The sequence below is a fragment of the Lissotriton vulgaris genome, chromosome 6, assembly GCF_964263255.1.
Source record: "Lissotriton vulgaris chromosome 6, aLisVul1.2, whole genome shotgun sequence".
Taxonomy (NCBI): Eukaryota; Metazoa; Chordata; class Amphibia; order Caudata; family Salamandridae; genus Lissotriton; species Lissotriton vulgaris.
The window spans coordinates 2,977,651-2,992,987 of NC_141694.1; the positions used below are offsets into that span (position 1 = coordinate 2,977,651).

General features: G+C 47.9%; 1 protein-coding gene across 1 annotated transcript in view; it reads right to left on the minus strand.

Annotated features, from left to right (window-relative positions):
• The window catches only part of LOC147706665 (CD5 antigen-like), a 91,583-nt gene that overhangs the window by 72,984 nt on the left and 3,262 nt on the right, over nucleotides 1-15,337 (minus strand). Inside the window, exon 2 of the mRNA XM_086925811.1 lies at nucleotides 291-611. Coding sequence (XP_086781937.1) covers nucleotides 291-611 — 321 coding nt within the window. The remainder of the gene's footprint in view (nucleotides 1-290; nucleotides 612-15,337) is intronic.

Below are 15,337 nucleotides of genomic sequence, written 5' to 3' on the forward strand. Positions count from 1 at the left end.
CAATTTGTGATTCTACACTGTATGCACATCATAATAAAATATATTGCAAACCAATTTTTTGAAAACACATTATGTTTCATGAGAAGACAAAATGGAAGGACAGTAGCCAGGAGAGCCAGATCTTTATTGCCAACTGAAGGACTCTCCTCCTGGTTAGAATTCATGAAGTGGGAGCGAGGGAAGAGTGTGTAGAACAATCCCTTGGAACACTAAGGTCATAAACCAATAGTGGACAAGTCACTCTAAAAGGATTCGGGATATTACTTTGTAGGATCTGATGCATTTCTTACCTGTGCAATGTACTGAGGCGTCTCTTCTTTGGTTACAAAATGCTTGTGTTCTGGAGCTGAAAGAACACTTTAACAAGCTGGGCTCATCTCCTCTGCAGCCCACACTGGTTATTGTGGGATACTTGTTAGAGGGGGCTCCAAAGACAGACCCTCCCGGCGCTGAGATTGGCACTCCGCACCCCAGCTGCCTGCAGACCACAGCAGCATCATTCATATCCCAGGACACGTCACAAATTGTTCCTTCAAAGTTATCTATGTTAACCAGCACAACCCCAGCACAAGGATCCGCAGCATTAGAGAGGCGAACAGCATGTGTGTCAACTGCAAAGAAACAGAGAAACAAAAAGTTCATTTAGATTTTAAACAGTAAAATTATATATTAAGTACAACTCCCAAACCAGTGTCCTCCTATCAATCTCACCCAATCACAGGGAGACAGGGAGGAGAGTGGGAGAGGGAAAGAAAGATAAATTAGAGGGAAAGATAGAGAGAAGGTGAGAGCACGAAAACAATATTGAGCAGAGGAGAGATGAGAAAGAAAGGACGAGAATAAGGCAGTAAGAGAAAGAATTTAAGGAAGGGAAAGAGAGTAAGAAAGAGAGATGAAGAAAGAAAGAAAACACATCGAGAAAAAGGAGAGGGACAAAGAGAGAGCGAGATGGAGAGAGAACAGTGAGTGCAAGAGATAAGTAGAGCAACGAATATGGAGAAAGAGGGAAAGAAAAAGAGAGAGAGAACAAGAGCTAAAAAGAACAATAGTGAGAGCATAAAAAGAGTGGGAATAAAGAGAGAGAGAATGACAGAGAAGAGGAGAGAACAAGAGAGAACAAGAAAGGTAAAGAGAAAGAGAGTGACAAATACGGGTCTGGAAAATAAATCTTCACTGTTCATAACAATAGAATGTGAATGTCTTCACATAGAGAGTTCAGATTATTTGATACAATTCATATTATAAATTTAATTACAAATGTATATTGAGACTGTTGTGATGTTTACAAAAGCAAGCACCTGAGGTTCTGTGACGTTTCGAACCCGTGTTTTCGACATCGTCGTAAACCTATAATTTCGGTACCAGTGAACCGTAAATGATCCATATAGTATATCCTGGTGTTTTCGCTATGCTACGAGCAAGAGCACTCTTGTTATGAGCACATTTCCGGTACACCGATGGCATCCATTTTAGAATATGGCATCCATCTTGTATTCTTGCCCTCACATAGTCAATGAACAAACAGTGACCTCTGATCAATTCATTCCACCTAAAGGACACGTAGGCTTTAGCCGGCGATTCACCTTGTTAATGACACATACACCTCAAGTCAGAAACGCTGTGGCCGCATGACTCGGCAGAAGCTGCCTCCTCTGCCTAAAGCCAGTCCTGCTATACTGGTTCTCGTGCTCGTTGGCCTGATCATGATTAGGCGGCCGAAGTCAGTAGCCTTGCCCATTTACGGCCCACAAACATCTCTTATCCTGCTTTTCTATCTTCTACACCTGGCTCTGCTCCTTTCCTTCTGGGCCTTTATTAGGGGGAGGTAACGAAATTTACGATGAGGCGGTCCGGCTCCTGAATAAGAAGATGACATGGGATTATGATTGAACAGTGGGAACCCCTCATTCGAAATGTTTGACATCAGAAACTTTGTTGACTATTCCTGTTTAACGCCAAATATTTATTGTTTAGGATACAACGTTTAAGAAATGTACGAGTATGTGAAGAATGTTGCCTACAGCTAAAAAACGTGTATTTAAGGAGCAACCAACTTAGTACAAATCGAACAGGCTCCTAGAATCTGCCCGTGTGTAGTTTCTGTGACTTCTGTATCCTTGCAGTAATAAACCTTTGGTCTTTGACGCCGCCATCGAGAAGCCCGTGTTTCTGTTTATTTGTGCACCGAGACAGGTAGAACTCAGGGGTCTTCGGGTGTTGTCCCTGACACCTCTGGACCTTAATTAAGTCCAGAACTCCACACCTAGGGGTATAACACACAGACATTGCCCCTAGACTTTTCTGGAGACACCCAGGATTAGCCGCGCTGATTTCAAAGTGTTTGATTCAGTCAGTAGTGATAGCCATGGGTCTGAATTATGCTCCCATTCTCTGCGCTCTGCCGGTGCAGAAGGAGTCTTTGCATTTCTTTCTCCTGTCTTCATTACATGTATAATTGGTAATATCTTTGAGTCAGTGCATGGGGTGCAGACCGCAGAGCCTGGAAACACAGGGCTGTAACTGACTCATTCTGTTTAATGTATGTATGCTGACGAAGGAAAAATGAAATGTAAACACCCCTTCTTTGTAAGCATAGGATAATGATATGGCACTAGGGAATGCATGACGTTACAATGCACACATTTACAATGCATTCCTTTACAATGCATTCTTTTACATCAAATGCCATTACTTTGCATTTTCAGAAATTACCTTTACAATGCATTCCATTACATCACATTATACCTTTACAACGCATATCATTACAATGCCTACCAATACATCATATTTAAGGTACATGTTGGTTGTAATAGGGGTAATACATACTATTGTAACTCCGGTGAGTGTATCAGTAGAGTAAGTATTGGATATTGTGGGAGTAAACATTACTATTCTAACTCCAGTGAGTGCAACAGTAGGGTAAGTGTTGGATAGTGTAAGGGTACTAGGCTTCGTAATGGTATGCATTGTAATGACTTGCGATGTAATGCCTGTGTTGTAGTGACATGGGTTGTAATGGCTGCATTGTAATGACATGCATTGTAAAGGATGTTGCAATGTAATGACTGCGTTGTAAACCTTGTTTCCCGGCACAAGGTCATGTCACACAAATTTAGAAACTGAACAGGACCTGAAAGACTGTGCACAAATTTGCAGCACTGCATTGTGTGAGGGGGAGGTCACATAATGAAGCCATATTTATTAGAAATGGCCTGCTGTTGTTTTCATCCCTTGGGCAGACACACTGAATAGGCTGCATTGTGTGAAGCACGTATGAAAATACAGAAATGCAGGTGGGAGAATACATGAAGGGTTCAAGGGGGGAGAAGAAGGGGGGCTTCCTTACAAGGAAGTGTTGCCATCACATACATGTTAGGGTGCCATGCTTCATGATTGGGCTGTTTTTGCTCCTATTGGGGTCGGTACTGCAATACCCCATCGGCCACATGAGGGGGCTCTTTGCCGGAGATCTTTTAAAGTAAAACATGCTGTCATGGTGAATGCAAGTGTGTTGAGTGGGTGGGACTGTAGATTAAATATACAATGTTGGCATCCAAAATGAAACATTTATTCAGGGGTTCCCCTAATAAGGAGGCCCCCCTCTCTTCCCTCTCCCCTAGTATCCTTCCCAATCTTCTTAGGAACAACTACCCATCTGTGGATTACCTATCTATTTATGGGAGCTAGGGTACTGGACCACTTTACGCTCTCTGTTCTCATCTTTAGTGTTTTGTGTTGTGTGATGCAAATTCTCACTCCAGGTGCAGAGGTGACTTTGTACTGGAAGCAAATCGTTTAATTACATATTCCGATGCTATGACAAACTCTGTGATATCACACTTCAGCACACATGCAGTGTGTAGTTTGCTTAGAGAAATGAAAGAATCCCCTTTATTACATGTGCTTTATTGAGGCGTTATTTATTAAAATAAAGTCTGGTTTGCCAATCTTGGTAGATGGGACTTTGCATCAAAAACTATGGTGTTTGTGCTGACCTGCTCAAGTTACACACAGTAACACCTCTTGAAACAAAATGATGGAAAGCAACAAAAAGCAGCTCTAAGCACTATTTGCAATGAGAAACAAAAATATGTCCATCACAAATAGCGTTTGAGCTGTAACATTAATAACCATGCAGTACTTTTTGTTATTTTGCACCACTTTGCTGTTTATAAACCTTAATTAAATTCAGATCTGCATTTGCTAAAAAAGGATGACCATCAGCCAGCAGAATAGTCTTACTTGTTACAAATTATTCCTAAAATAAATGCAATATTTCAATGTCTGGTGTTGTAGTGCAAGAATACCCTTCGATTGCAAACTCCTATGCTTAAATAAACCCTGAAATATCTCACAGAGTACATGTGTGATTTTCTCTTCAGGGCATGTGCATTGTGAAAGGTAAAATGTAAGCCTTTCTTTTTTCACCTGCTTCAAGGAGGCGTTATTTATTAAGGCAATGTCTGGTCTGCCTGTCCTTGTAGATAGGGCTGTGCTTAAAAACTATGGGGTATATTCTCAAGGAACTACCACCAAGTTATCAGCACTTTAGCACAGCCAAAGTCACGATAAATGTACCTCCTCATACACAAGCTGGTGCTAACAGCCCATATCACCAGTTTACCTGAGATAGCAGCCACAAAAAACATTTGCACAGATGACCCCGATACAGATGAGTAATTTATAGCATCCTCAAAGTCAGTCTTGCAAAAATTCCAAAGTATTGGACATGATAATCCAAATCCAAATGTTTCTCAAGAAAAGTCATTTTCAATCGGGGGGCGGAGCTTGCCGGCGACCATGAAAGACGTGTGAGCGTTGAGCTCCTCGCCTGTGCCCTGTTAAACTCCGTCAAAATTATCCTTTTTGGCACCCAACTAGCTCTAAAAGTTGGTGTGAACTCCCTGACTACTCTCCAGCCCGGTGGGAGTCTTTTGCCCTGACGAAAACCGGTGTGGTGGTGCTTTGCTGCCCGGGGGACTGTGCCGGGGCGGACCAGGCCGGCTTCCGCGGACTATCCTGCAGGGCTGCCAGTGCTACGTCACGCGACGTGCGGATCGCCGTACTGAAGAGGGACCGGTGTGACTGGTCTGTAGCCAGGCACTCGTCGCTGGGCGGTGCTGATATGTTATGCTATCAGGGGGTGGTGTGGCAAGTCGGCGTTCGTCTAAGGAGAGTCGGAGGTGGCCCGCATGAAGGTGTTTGCAGCGGTGCTAACCGCCCGGGGCGGTGGTCGACTGGCCGCCAATTTCTTGGGAAGACACCCTGTCGACCTGTGCTCGGTTGTCCCACTACCCACAGACGTATGCAGGATTTAAGGTGGGGTGTGATCTAGACAGGCGGTGACCCTTCTGTCCGGCTCTCGGAAGGTGTGGTGGATGGAGAGTGCTTTGCGGTGAAGGAATCTGGCGGTTGGGCCTACTCGCACTGCTGTGCGGACGGCCGCCATTTTGGGCGCAATTTCTTGCTGCGCAACACACTGCTATTTGGCGCCAACTGCCTGAGCGGCTCCTGTTTACCCCACTGTCATCCCCCTGCGGTGCATTACAGTTGGCTGTGCGACTCCTCCGGATGTCAACTAGGAACGCCATGGGGAAAGGCTACAGGACCCAGCCCAAACTGTCCTTTGACCAACGTAAGACGAAGGGGACTGTTGTATCGGCCCCAGAAACCTCGCCGCGAACTGTCGCCTCCGAAATTTCATTGTGTGCAGATATACGCGAAATGCTGGTGTCAATGGAAAAAGGCTTGCAGGACAGCATGGCGGCTATTGGTTCTAAACTTGATGCTTTGACTTATCGCATGGACCGCATGTCTGAGAGAGTCGATAAGCACGCAGAACGGCTCGACATGGCGGAAAGGCGACTGACGGAGGCGGAGGAGGCACAGTCCGAATGGGACAAGGATCACAAACAGTTCCGCAGACTCCTCCAGGTCATTCAAGACAAGACGGAGGACTTGGAGGCGCGCTCACGGCGCACCAACGTGCGCATCACTGGGGTGGCGGAGACCACCAACACTGGCAAAATGGAATTGTTTGTGGAGAAGTTGCTGCGGACACTGCTGGGGGAGGACGTCTTCTCCCCTATGTTTATCGTTGAGAGAGCTCATCGCACTTTAGGGCCGAAGCCGCAACCGGGAGCCCCACCGCGACCGATTATAGCGAAGCTGTTGAACTATCGTGACAGGGACCTAGCGCTTCGACTGGCCAGAGAGAAAGGAGATCTGCAGTATGAGGGTATGAACATCTCCCTTTACCCGGATTTCACGGCGAAAGTGCAGGAGGAGAGGAAGCGCTTTGCTCCATACAAGAAGCAACTGAGGGACCTTTGGCTTGACTATGCCATGATGTACCCTGCGAAACTTCGTATTAATAGGCAGGGACATTCACATTTCTTCACTGATCCTATTGAGCTGAAAAAGTCACTGAAGGAATGGGCGAAGGAACGGCGTAATAGTCCGAGGAGTCAGCGAGAGGACGACGATGGCGTATCTCCCATGGACGATCAGGAGTGAACAGGAGTGCGGAGCTGCCCCATGCAGTCTCGCCGGGACGACGAGGAAATGGAACTCCTAAGATGACTTCTTTGCGGGTCAATTGCGGCCCGTTGGACATTGGACCTTGCAGGGAGTGTGCAGGCCCACTGTGAAACGCTTTTAGGGTGAGATCTTTCCGGTTATTATCTGCCCTAATTTGCTTGCTCTAGGACGTTTGTTGATAGCACGGTCTCCTGACCACTCATTTATGCGGAAAATGCCCTCCCACGAGCGGGAGTTCACTTATTTGACTAATAGGTAAAAACTGGCGAGGGTGCCGATTGCTAGCAGGGGGCAGGGTGGAGGAGTAGCTGAGTTTTGCAGTCACGGACTCAAGTTGAACTGTTGTCTGGCTGGAAACCTCTGCCCCTGCGCTTTCGGCATTTGGCTCTGTCAAGAGCTCTATAAGAGTTTGTCGGGTTGGCTTGTTGTGTGGGGGAAGATGGGTGGTAGCGGGATCTGTCTAACCTGGTTGGGGGTGGTCGGCTGTGGGTGGGTGGGTGGATGTTTTTCTTTTCTGATCAAGTTAGGTGTGATAAGTTGGGACAGCTGGGAGGGGGGTTTTGTTAGGCCTACTACGGGAATGTGTCTGCGATCCAATATGTGTGAGTTCAATAAACAGGTTATATTGGAATGCCGGGCACTGAGGTCTTAGAGTTGGAGGGCGGGAAACTCTGACACTGAGGAAAGGATTAAAACCCTAATAATAAACTTTAATGAGAAAGCAGATAGAGAAATACAGCACATGGGGAAGTATGCCACGGCACGCACTTATGGGGAGAGAGACCGCCCTGGTTCCCTACTGGCTAAACTTATGCGCAACAGCAGGCCGCAATTAGTGGTTGAGGAGTTAATTACATCTAGTGGTGAGGTGGTAACAGAGGAGGGCGACATACTGGCGGAATTCCACGCTTACTATACTGAACTTTACCGATCACGGTCTGGCCAGCTAGAGGAGGAAATAGATGACTATTTGAGTTATATCAACATGCCCTCCCTCGCCAACTGGCAGAGAGAATTTCTAATGCTGCCCATTCAGAAGGATGAGATTTTAGAGGCACTTGAGGGAATGAGATCAGGCAGTGCTCCGGGGCTGATGGGCTTACGGTGGCCTTCTATAAGGCTTTCCAAGATAAACTTAATCCGCACTTGATGTCACTCTTCGATGATATTTGCCAACAGGGTAGTATGCCGAAGTCTATGAGGGAGGCGCTCTTCATCACTATCCCGAAACCGGGGAAACCCCCCAATGAATGTGGCTCATATAGACCGCTCCCCCTGATTAATGTGGATGCTAAACTATATGCGAAAGTTTTGGCTGCGCGGCTGGCCATACTGGTCCCTGAACTGGTTGCCCCCGAACAGGCCGGGTTTGTCCCCGCTTGGAATTTGACGTATAATATTCGCACAGTGTTGGGAACCATTCAGCATGTCCGGCCTGAAATTAAGGCAGTTGCTATATTCTTGGACATGGAAAAAGCTTTTGACTCGATGGAGTGGCCGTTCATGCTTAGGGTCCTATGAAAGTATGGGCTGGGTGAGCCTTTCTTGCAGATGCTGGGGGCCCTATACTACAAGCCGACGGCTCGATTGAAACTAGGGAATATGGTCACCGCCCTGATTGAGATCAGCAGGGGCACCAGGCAGGGCTGTCCCCTTTCCCCTCTTCTGTATGCCTTGGTGGCAGAGCCCCTAGCCTGCGCTATCAGGGAATATCATGGGTTTGAAGGGATTAATTTCCCTACTTACAAGATTGATCTCACAAGACTAGCTCATTCCACACTTGCTAACTGGCCGTGCTATACATGCATAATACTCTCTTTGTTTGCGCCGCCAGGCCCCCGGGATGCTGGCACTGAGGCTGTGTATAATGCTTTTGAGACATAGACCGGATGCTATTCACTGTTGCTGCCGGCCTCCGGGTTGTGGGCGATGTGTGCTATGTGTTCCTTGAATATGCAATATAGTACAAATTTAATTTAAAAAAAAGTCATTTTCAATCGTTCAGAATATCGGTGTTTGGGCAGATATGACCCAGGGACCCCCAGTATGCAAGGGGAATTAGTCCCCCTCTTCAAACATGCACGGGGCTGCGTTGAAGAGAGCTGTAAAAAAGGGTGTGGCCTCATTACACCTCTGCAATGCAGCCCCCTGGGGCATACTGGAGGCTCCTGGTGGGCTTTCGGGTCGTATATAGTTAGGAATTAGCATTAAAAAAAAACTTCGAAATTCACTAAAAAGAACATAGGTTTCAGGCCTTATATAGTTAGGAATTAGCCCTGTTCCCATGATGCACTGGGCCTGGGTCAGACTAATTTACATATAGCCAAGTTCTGAGCTGGGATGGTGCAGTGAGCTAAATAAAGGTGATAGATCAAGCCCTGATCTTTGGACTGGGTAAGAGTGGTCTGCTTAATTCAGACACTCTGTTCATCACCACCCCCTTTTCTGAATCATTTTTGTCCACCATAAGCGTGGAAGGGTATACTCAGATGTGAGTCCCTTGCTCATTGCACCATCAAGATTCAAGCAAGCCGGGCCGAAGACGGCTGAAATGCCAGAAACCGGTCCCCGGAAGCTTGTTTCCTTCCCAGTATAAGAATTGGCTTGGTACTTTGTTCTGCCCTGTTCCCATGATGCACTGTACCAGGGTCAGACTAATTTGCATATAGCCAAGTTCTGAGCTGAGCTGAGCTGGGTCCCCGGTAGCTTGTCTCCTTTCTGGTGAAGAATTGGCTTGGTAGTTTAGTCTGCCCTGTTCCCATGATGCACTGGGCCAGGGACAGACTGATTTGCATATAGCCAGGTACTGAACTGGGATGGTGCAGTGAGATAAATAACGGTGATAGATCAAGCCCTCATCTTTGGACTGGGTAAGAGTGGTCTGCTTAATTCAGACACTCTGTTCATCACCACCCCCTTTTCTGAATCGTTTTTGGCCACTATAGGTGTGGCAGGGTATACTCAGACATGAGTCCCTTTCTCACTGCACCATCAGGATTCAAGCAAGACGGGCCGACGACGGCTGAAATGCCAGAAACCGGTCCCCGGTAGCTTGTCTCCTTTGTGGTGAAGAATTGGCTTGGTAGTTTAGTCTGCCCTGTTCCCATGCTGCACTGGGCCAGGGACAGACTGATTTGCATATAGCCAGGTTCTGAACTGGGATGGTGCAGTGAGATAAATAACGGTGATGGATCAAGCCATGATCTTTGGACTGGGTAAGAGTGGTCTGCTTAATTCAGACACTCTGTTCATCACCATCCCCTTTTCTGAATCATTTTTGTCCACCATAAGCGTGGAAGGGTATACTCAGATGTGAGTCCCTTGCTCATTGCACCATCAGGATTCAAGCAAGCCGGGCCGAAGACGGCTGAAATGCCAGAAACCGGTCCCCGAAAGCTTGTTTCCTTCCCAGTATAAGAATTGGCTTGGTAGTTTGGTCTGCCTTGTTCCCATGATGCACTGGGCCAGGGTCAGACTAATTTGCATATAGCCAAGTTCTGAGCTGGGATGGTGCAGTGAGCTAAAAAACGGTGATGGATCAAGCCCTGATCTTTGGACTGGGTAAGAGTGGTCTGCTTAATTCAGACACTCTATTCATCACCACCCCCTTTTCTGAATAATTTTTGTCCACCATAAGCGTGGAAGGGTATACTCAGATGTGAGTCCCTTGCTCATTGCACCATCAGGATTCAACCAAGCCGGGCCAAAGACGGCTGAAATGCCAGAAACCGGTCCCCGAAGCTTGTTTCCTTCCCAGTATAAGAATTGGCTTGGTAGTTTGGTCTGCCCTGTTCCCATGATGCACTGGGCCAGGGTCAGACTAATTTGCAAATAGCCAAGTTCTGAGCTGGGATGGTGCAGTGAGCTAAAAAACGGTGGTGGATCAAGCCCTGATCTTTGGACTGGGTAAGAGTGGTCTGCTTAATTCAGACACTCTGTTCATCACCACCCCCTTTTCTGAGTCGCCTTCAATATTTAGTCATTTATAGTATCAGGGAGAAAATTCCTTATAGTTCAGGGGCTGCCAAATATCGCGGGGTCTGGAAGGTACAGGTGATAGTGAGGCATAATCGTCACTTGTAGTGTGGCAGTATTGAAGATCTCCCAGCCTTCCTTTGATTGTGGGAGCCGCTTTGCGGGAGCCGCTTCGTGGGAGGACTGCCCACCAACGCTGTCTGCTGCCTGTTTGCCCCGTGTTCGTTGTCAACCTGTGGTGCTGAGAGGCTGCAGGGGAGTAGCGCGGCAGGGACTCACTCTCCCAGGAGTCCCTGCGTGACCAAGCAATATCCGGTCAGCGCCCCCTGCATGCCCCGCCCACAACCGGCAAACGGGAGAAAAGGACCTCGGAGCACCAGACCTGTGTGACCCTCCGTGTAATTGCTGGACGCCGTGGGGATATCCTGCTTGCTTTACCCCTTACCTGCAACTTCTCACCGCTCCCGCTTCACAGGAGCCGCTTCGTGGGAGGACTGCCCAACAACGCTGTCTGCTGCCTGTTTGCCCCGTGTTCCTTGTCAACCTGTGGTGCTGAGAGGCTGCAGGGGAGTAGCGCGGCAGGGACTCACTCTCCAAGGAGTCCCTGTGCGACCAAGCAACATCCGGTCAGCGCCCCCTGCGTGCCCCACCCACAACCGACAAAGGGGTGAAAAGGACCTCGGAGCACCAGACCTGTGTGACCCTCCATGTAATTGCTGGACGCCGTGGGGATATCCTGCTTGCTTTACCCCTTACCTGCAACTTCTCGCCGCTCCCGCTTCGCGGGAGCCGCTTCGTGGGAGGACTGCCCACCAACGCTGTCTGCTGCCTGTTTGCCCCGTGTTCCTTGTCAACCTGTGGTGCTGAGAGGCTGCAGGGGAGTAGCGCGGCAGGGACTCACTCTCCAAGGAGTCCCTGCACGACCAAAGAAACATCCGGTCAGCGCCCCCTGCATGCCCCGCCCACAACCGACAAAGGGGTGAAAAGGACCTCGGAGCACCAGACCTGTGTGACCCTCCGTGTAATTGCTGGACGCCGTGGGGATATCCTGCTTGCTTTACCCCTTACTTGCAACTTCTCGCCGCTCCCGCTTCGTGGGAGCCGCTTCACGGGAGCCGCTTCGTGGGAGGACTGCCCACCAACGCTGTCTGCTGCCTGTTTGCCCCGTGTTCGTTGTCAACCTGTGGTGCTGAGAGGCTGCAGGGGAGTAGCGCAGCAGGGACTCACTCTCCCAGGAGTCCCTGCCCAACCAAGCAACATCCGGTCAGCGCCCCCTGCGTGCCCCGCCCACAACCGGCAAACGGGTGAAAAGGACCTCGGAGCACCAGACCTGTGTGACCCTCCGTGTAATTGCTGGACGCCGTGGGGATATCCTGCTTGCTTTACCCCTTACCTGCAACTTCTCACCGCTCCCGTTTCGTGGGAGCCGCTTCTCGGGAGCCGCTTCGTGGGAGGACTGCCCACCAACGCTGTCTGCTGCCTGTTTGCCCCATGTTCGTTGTCAACCTGTGGTGCTGAGAGGCTGCAGGGGAGTAGCGCGGCAGGGACTCACTCTCCCAGGAGTCCCTGCGCGACCAAGCAACATCCGGTCAGTGCCCACTGCGTGCTCCGCCCACAACCGCCCTCTCATCCACATAATCGGGCAAGGGCCCGTCTTGCGGGACGCAAGCGGGACGCCGGGCGAAGCCCGGGCAAAGGGCGGGCCGTCTGTGGCCGTCCGGGGCCAGCAGGGGCCGGGACAGGCCACCCCCCTAGGAACTACATCAGGTAAAACACAGACTTCTTTTGATACAGTAACTGGGCACACTGCTGGCATTTGTTCATGTCTAGTCATTCACCTATGTCTACCCGCTCCTGAAGATGTACGAGGCGAGGGGGAAACACTACAATTGGCACCATAGACCAGTTCATAAACCGTGCAGTTTCTGTTGTGGAGAAGGAGATTATTTTAGCAGAGCGAAGACTATCACAGGAATATCTCGCACAAAAGCGCTCCTCTTTGGTAGCACTGGTACGGGCCACATCTCCTACTAACACCAACCCAGTAGAATCTCTACTAAGTACAACACCATGCAATACGCAGCCCTGTATAGCCAAACCAGGGGAAGGTAATGGAAACCTGGACATTCTCCCTGACCCGGAGATAGCAAATAGAAGCCCAAGTAGTGCTGTTATAGTACCGATCCATCCAGTTACACCAGCAGCAGACTCACCTACCTTGCCCATGATAACGATTCATGAAGCACCTACACGACAAGATGTACTGGCCTCTCCGGTAAAATCAAGTTGTGTAGCCTTAGGAAGGAAAAGATTAGTCACCACGTGCGAGGGCTATAGATCAAAAGCCTTTAAAAAAATACGAAGAAACCATACGAATGTGGGTGTTCCTTGCAAATCTACAGGGTTTGAGACTAAGAAAGTAGGAGCAGGAGAAGGAGACCCATAAGAGGTGGAACTCGCAAATGTCCTAACCAGTCCCCAACCTGGTATTGCCCAGGATAACTGTCCAAAGGACCCATCCGTAGACAAACCTTTGATGGAACAGATCCAACATTTAATGTCAACCATAATTTTACCTGTGATTGAAAGATTGAAAGGGCTCTCGGATCGCTTGGACAAATTCGAACAAGTTTCACTTGACAACTTTTTTGCATTAAAATCATTAGTTGTATTGCATTCAAAAATTGGGGCTGATGCACCAAGGGGAGATCCAAGTCCAATAACTACCAAACCACTTGAACAAACCCGACCTCCAAGAAAAGATAAGACTTTGGCCCAGAAAAAGGATACTGCTGTACAGGGGGGATTGCAATCAGCCCCTTCTGGGGCTTCGTTAAACAACTTAGGAATACAAACTGCTGTCCCTCCAAAACCAACGCCACGTAAAGGAAAACAGGATGCCCCAACAAGCCAGAATGTGTTTATAACCACTGAAACGTTAGGGCCACTAAGAACGGATGAAGGAATAGGCACTTCCAATTGCATGGCAAATTGTGCTAAAGATCCAGTACCCGATCGTAACCTAGGTCAACAAGTGCCAAAACATGCTCCAAATGCTAAATTTCCACCTGGGTGCCAACCGTACGTGGTAGTCCTCACAGGGGTCCCTCCTTTGAAACCTGATAGGAGGGAGTCCTATGATGAACTTAAAAACAAGACCTTATACTGGTTAAGAGAAAATAGGCCTCTCCATCATACTATTAATTGCCAGGTTACACATGTTAGAAGAGTTAATTGGTTGGGCACCAGACCAAAGGATATAAGGGGGGACTGCATCTTGGTGAATTTTAAAGATCCTTCGGTAGCCCACCTTGTGTATGGTCAACACCAAGGAGAGGACACTCAGGAATTGGAACTTGTGACCTTAGCTACTTTTATCCAAAGCAAATAATATCAAGCAATAGAGGCCCACCCTGTGAGGGCACGATGAGTAGTAGGTACTTGTTCTTTGATCCGCCAACAGCAGGGGGCGGAATGCCATTACAGAACATGGGTGTGGACACAAACTGGTCATGGTGGGGCCGCTGACAAGAAGGAGAGTCCGAAGTTGGTGAAAATCCGTTTCCTCTGCTTACTGAAGCTCCACGGGGCAGATGTGCAAGATCATGTATAATGACTCCTGAAACCGAAACAGCCAAAAACCAACAGGTTGATTTACCATCTGCTAGTATTGCTGGAGAACGCTCATGCACGGAAGACCAAGAGCTAGTGATCAGTAACCTGATCTTGGTTGGACCAAAGAGGGGGGAAATACCAAATGTACATATGATCACGAATGACTCCCCTGGTAGTTTAGCACAAGGTAAATCGATGCAGGAGATAAAAAATTTGTCATGGAACATTGGAGGGGTAACAAGAAATCTTTGTGATAGGGTTTGGAGTTCTTTCATGGAAGATCATGATATCATACTTTTACAAGAAACCTGAACAATTTATATGATTCATAGACTTGGGTACAAAGCTTTTCATTGTGGAGCAATCACGTCAACAAGAGGTAGACCGTCTGGGGGTTTAATAATTTGGATAAGAATAACCCTGAATGTTGTTGTCTCGCCTCTTTACCTCCGTTCCAATGATCTGCTTGGGGTAAAAGTGACTACGAAGGAAATGGGGGCCGTATACATTTTAAATATTTACAACAGGCCCAATCCTCACAACAAGGAATCCATGGTTGTAGAACAGCTGAGTTCGTATTTGGGTACACTAGAACTAAATCCCCAAGTTATTATAGGTGGGAATTTCAACTGTCAATTCAAACCTGTATTGGGGCTTGAAAACCTACTAGAAAACGAAGACAGGGCCCACGACATCCCCACTCTAGATAGTGTGAAATCAGTCAAAAGTTCAAAGGCAGCCATACAGATCTTTGAACTAACTGTGTCTAATGACTTAAGGGCCTGTAACGGTCGACTTGATTCTGACAAACCTGCAAATTATATATACAGCAAGGGGATTTCTAAATCACTTATTGATTTTATGCTGGTTACTACTAACTTGTGGCACTTATTGTTGGACTTCAAAGTTGTGAATAGGCCTGAAAGTGACCATTTCCCTCTACAACTGGGGTTACCTTCCAAAATATTTTTGACATCGCTTGCGGAAACAGAGCCTATAAGGGAGGTGGGAGAGGTCGAGGTCTCTAATAACAGAAGAGCTGTAAAGTGGCCACACATTCTAGCAAAAAAAGACATACTTGCTGGTATTTATAATACGTTCTCAGACACGATCTCCTTATATAATAATTTGTGTCTGGGCTCCCAGGAAGTCCTTAATATGCACTACCATCTGGTAGAATTATTAATCCCCCTCTTGAGTAAAACAT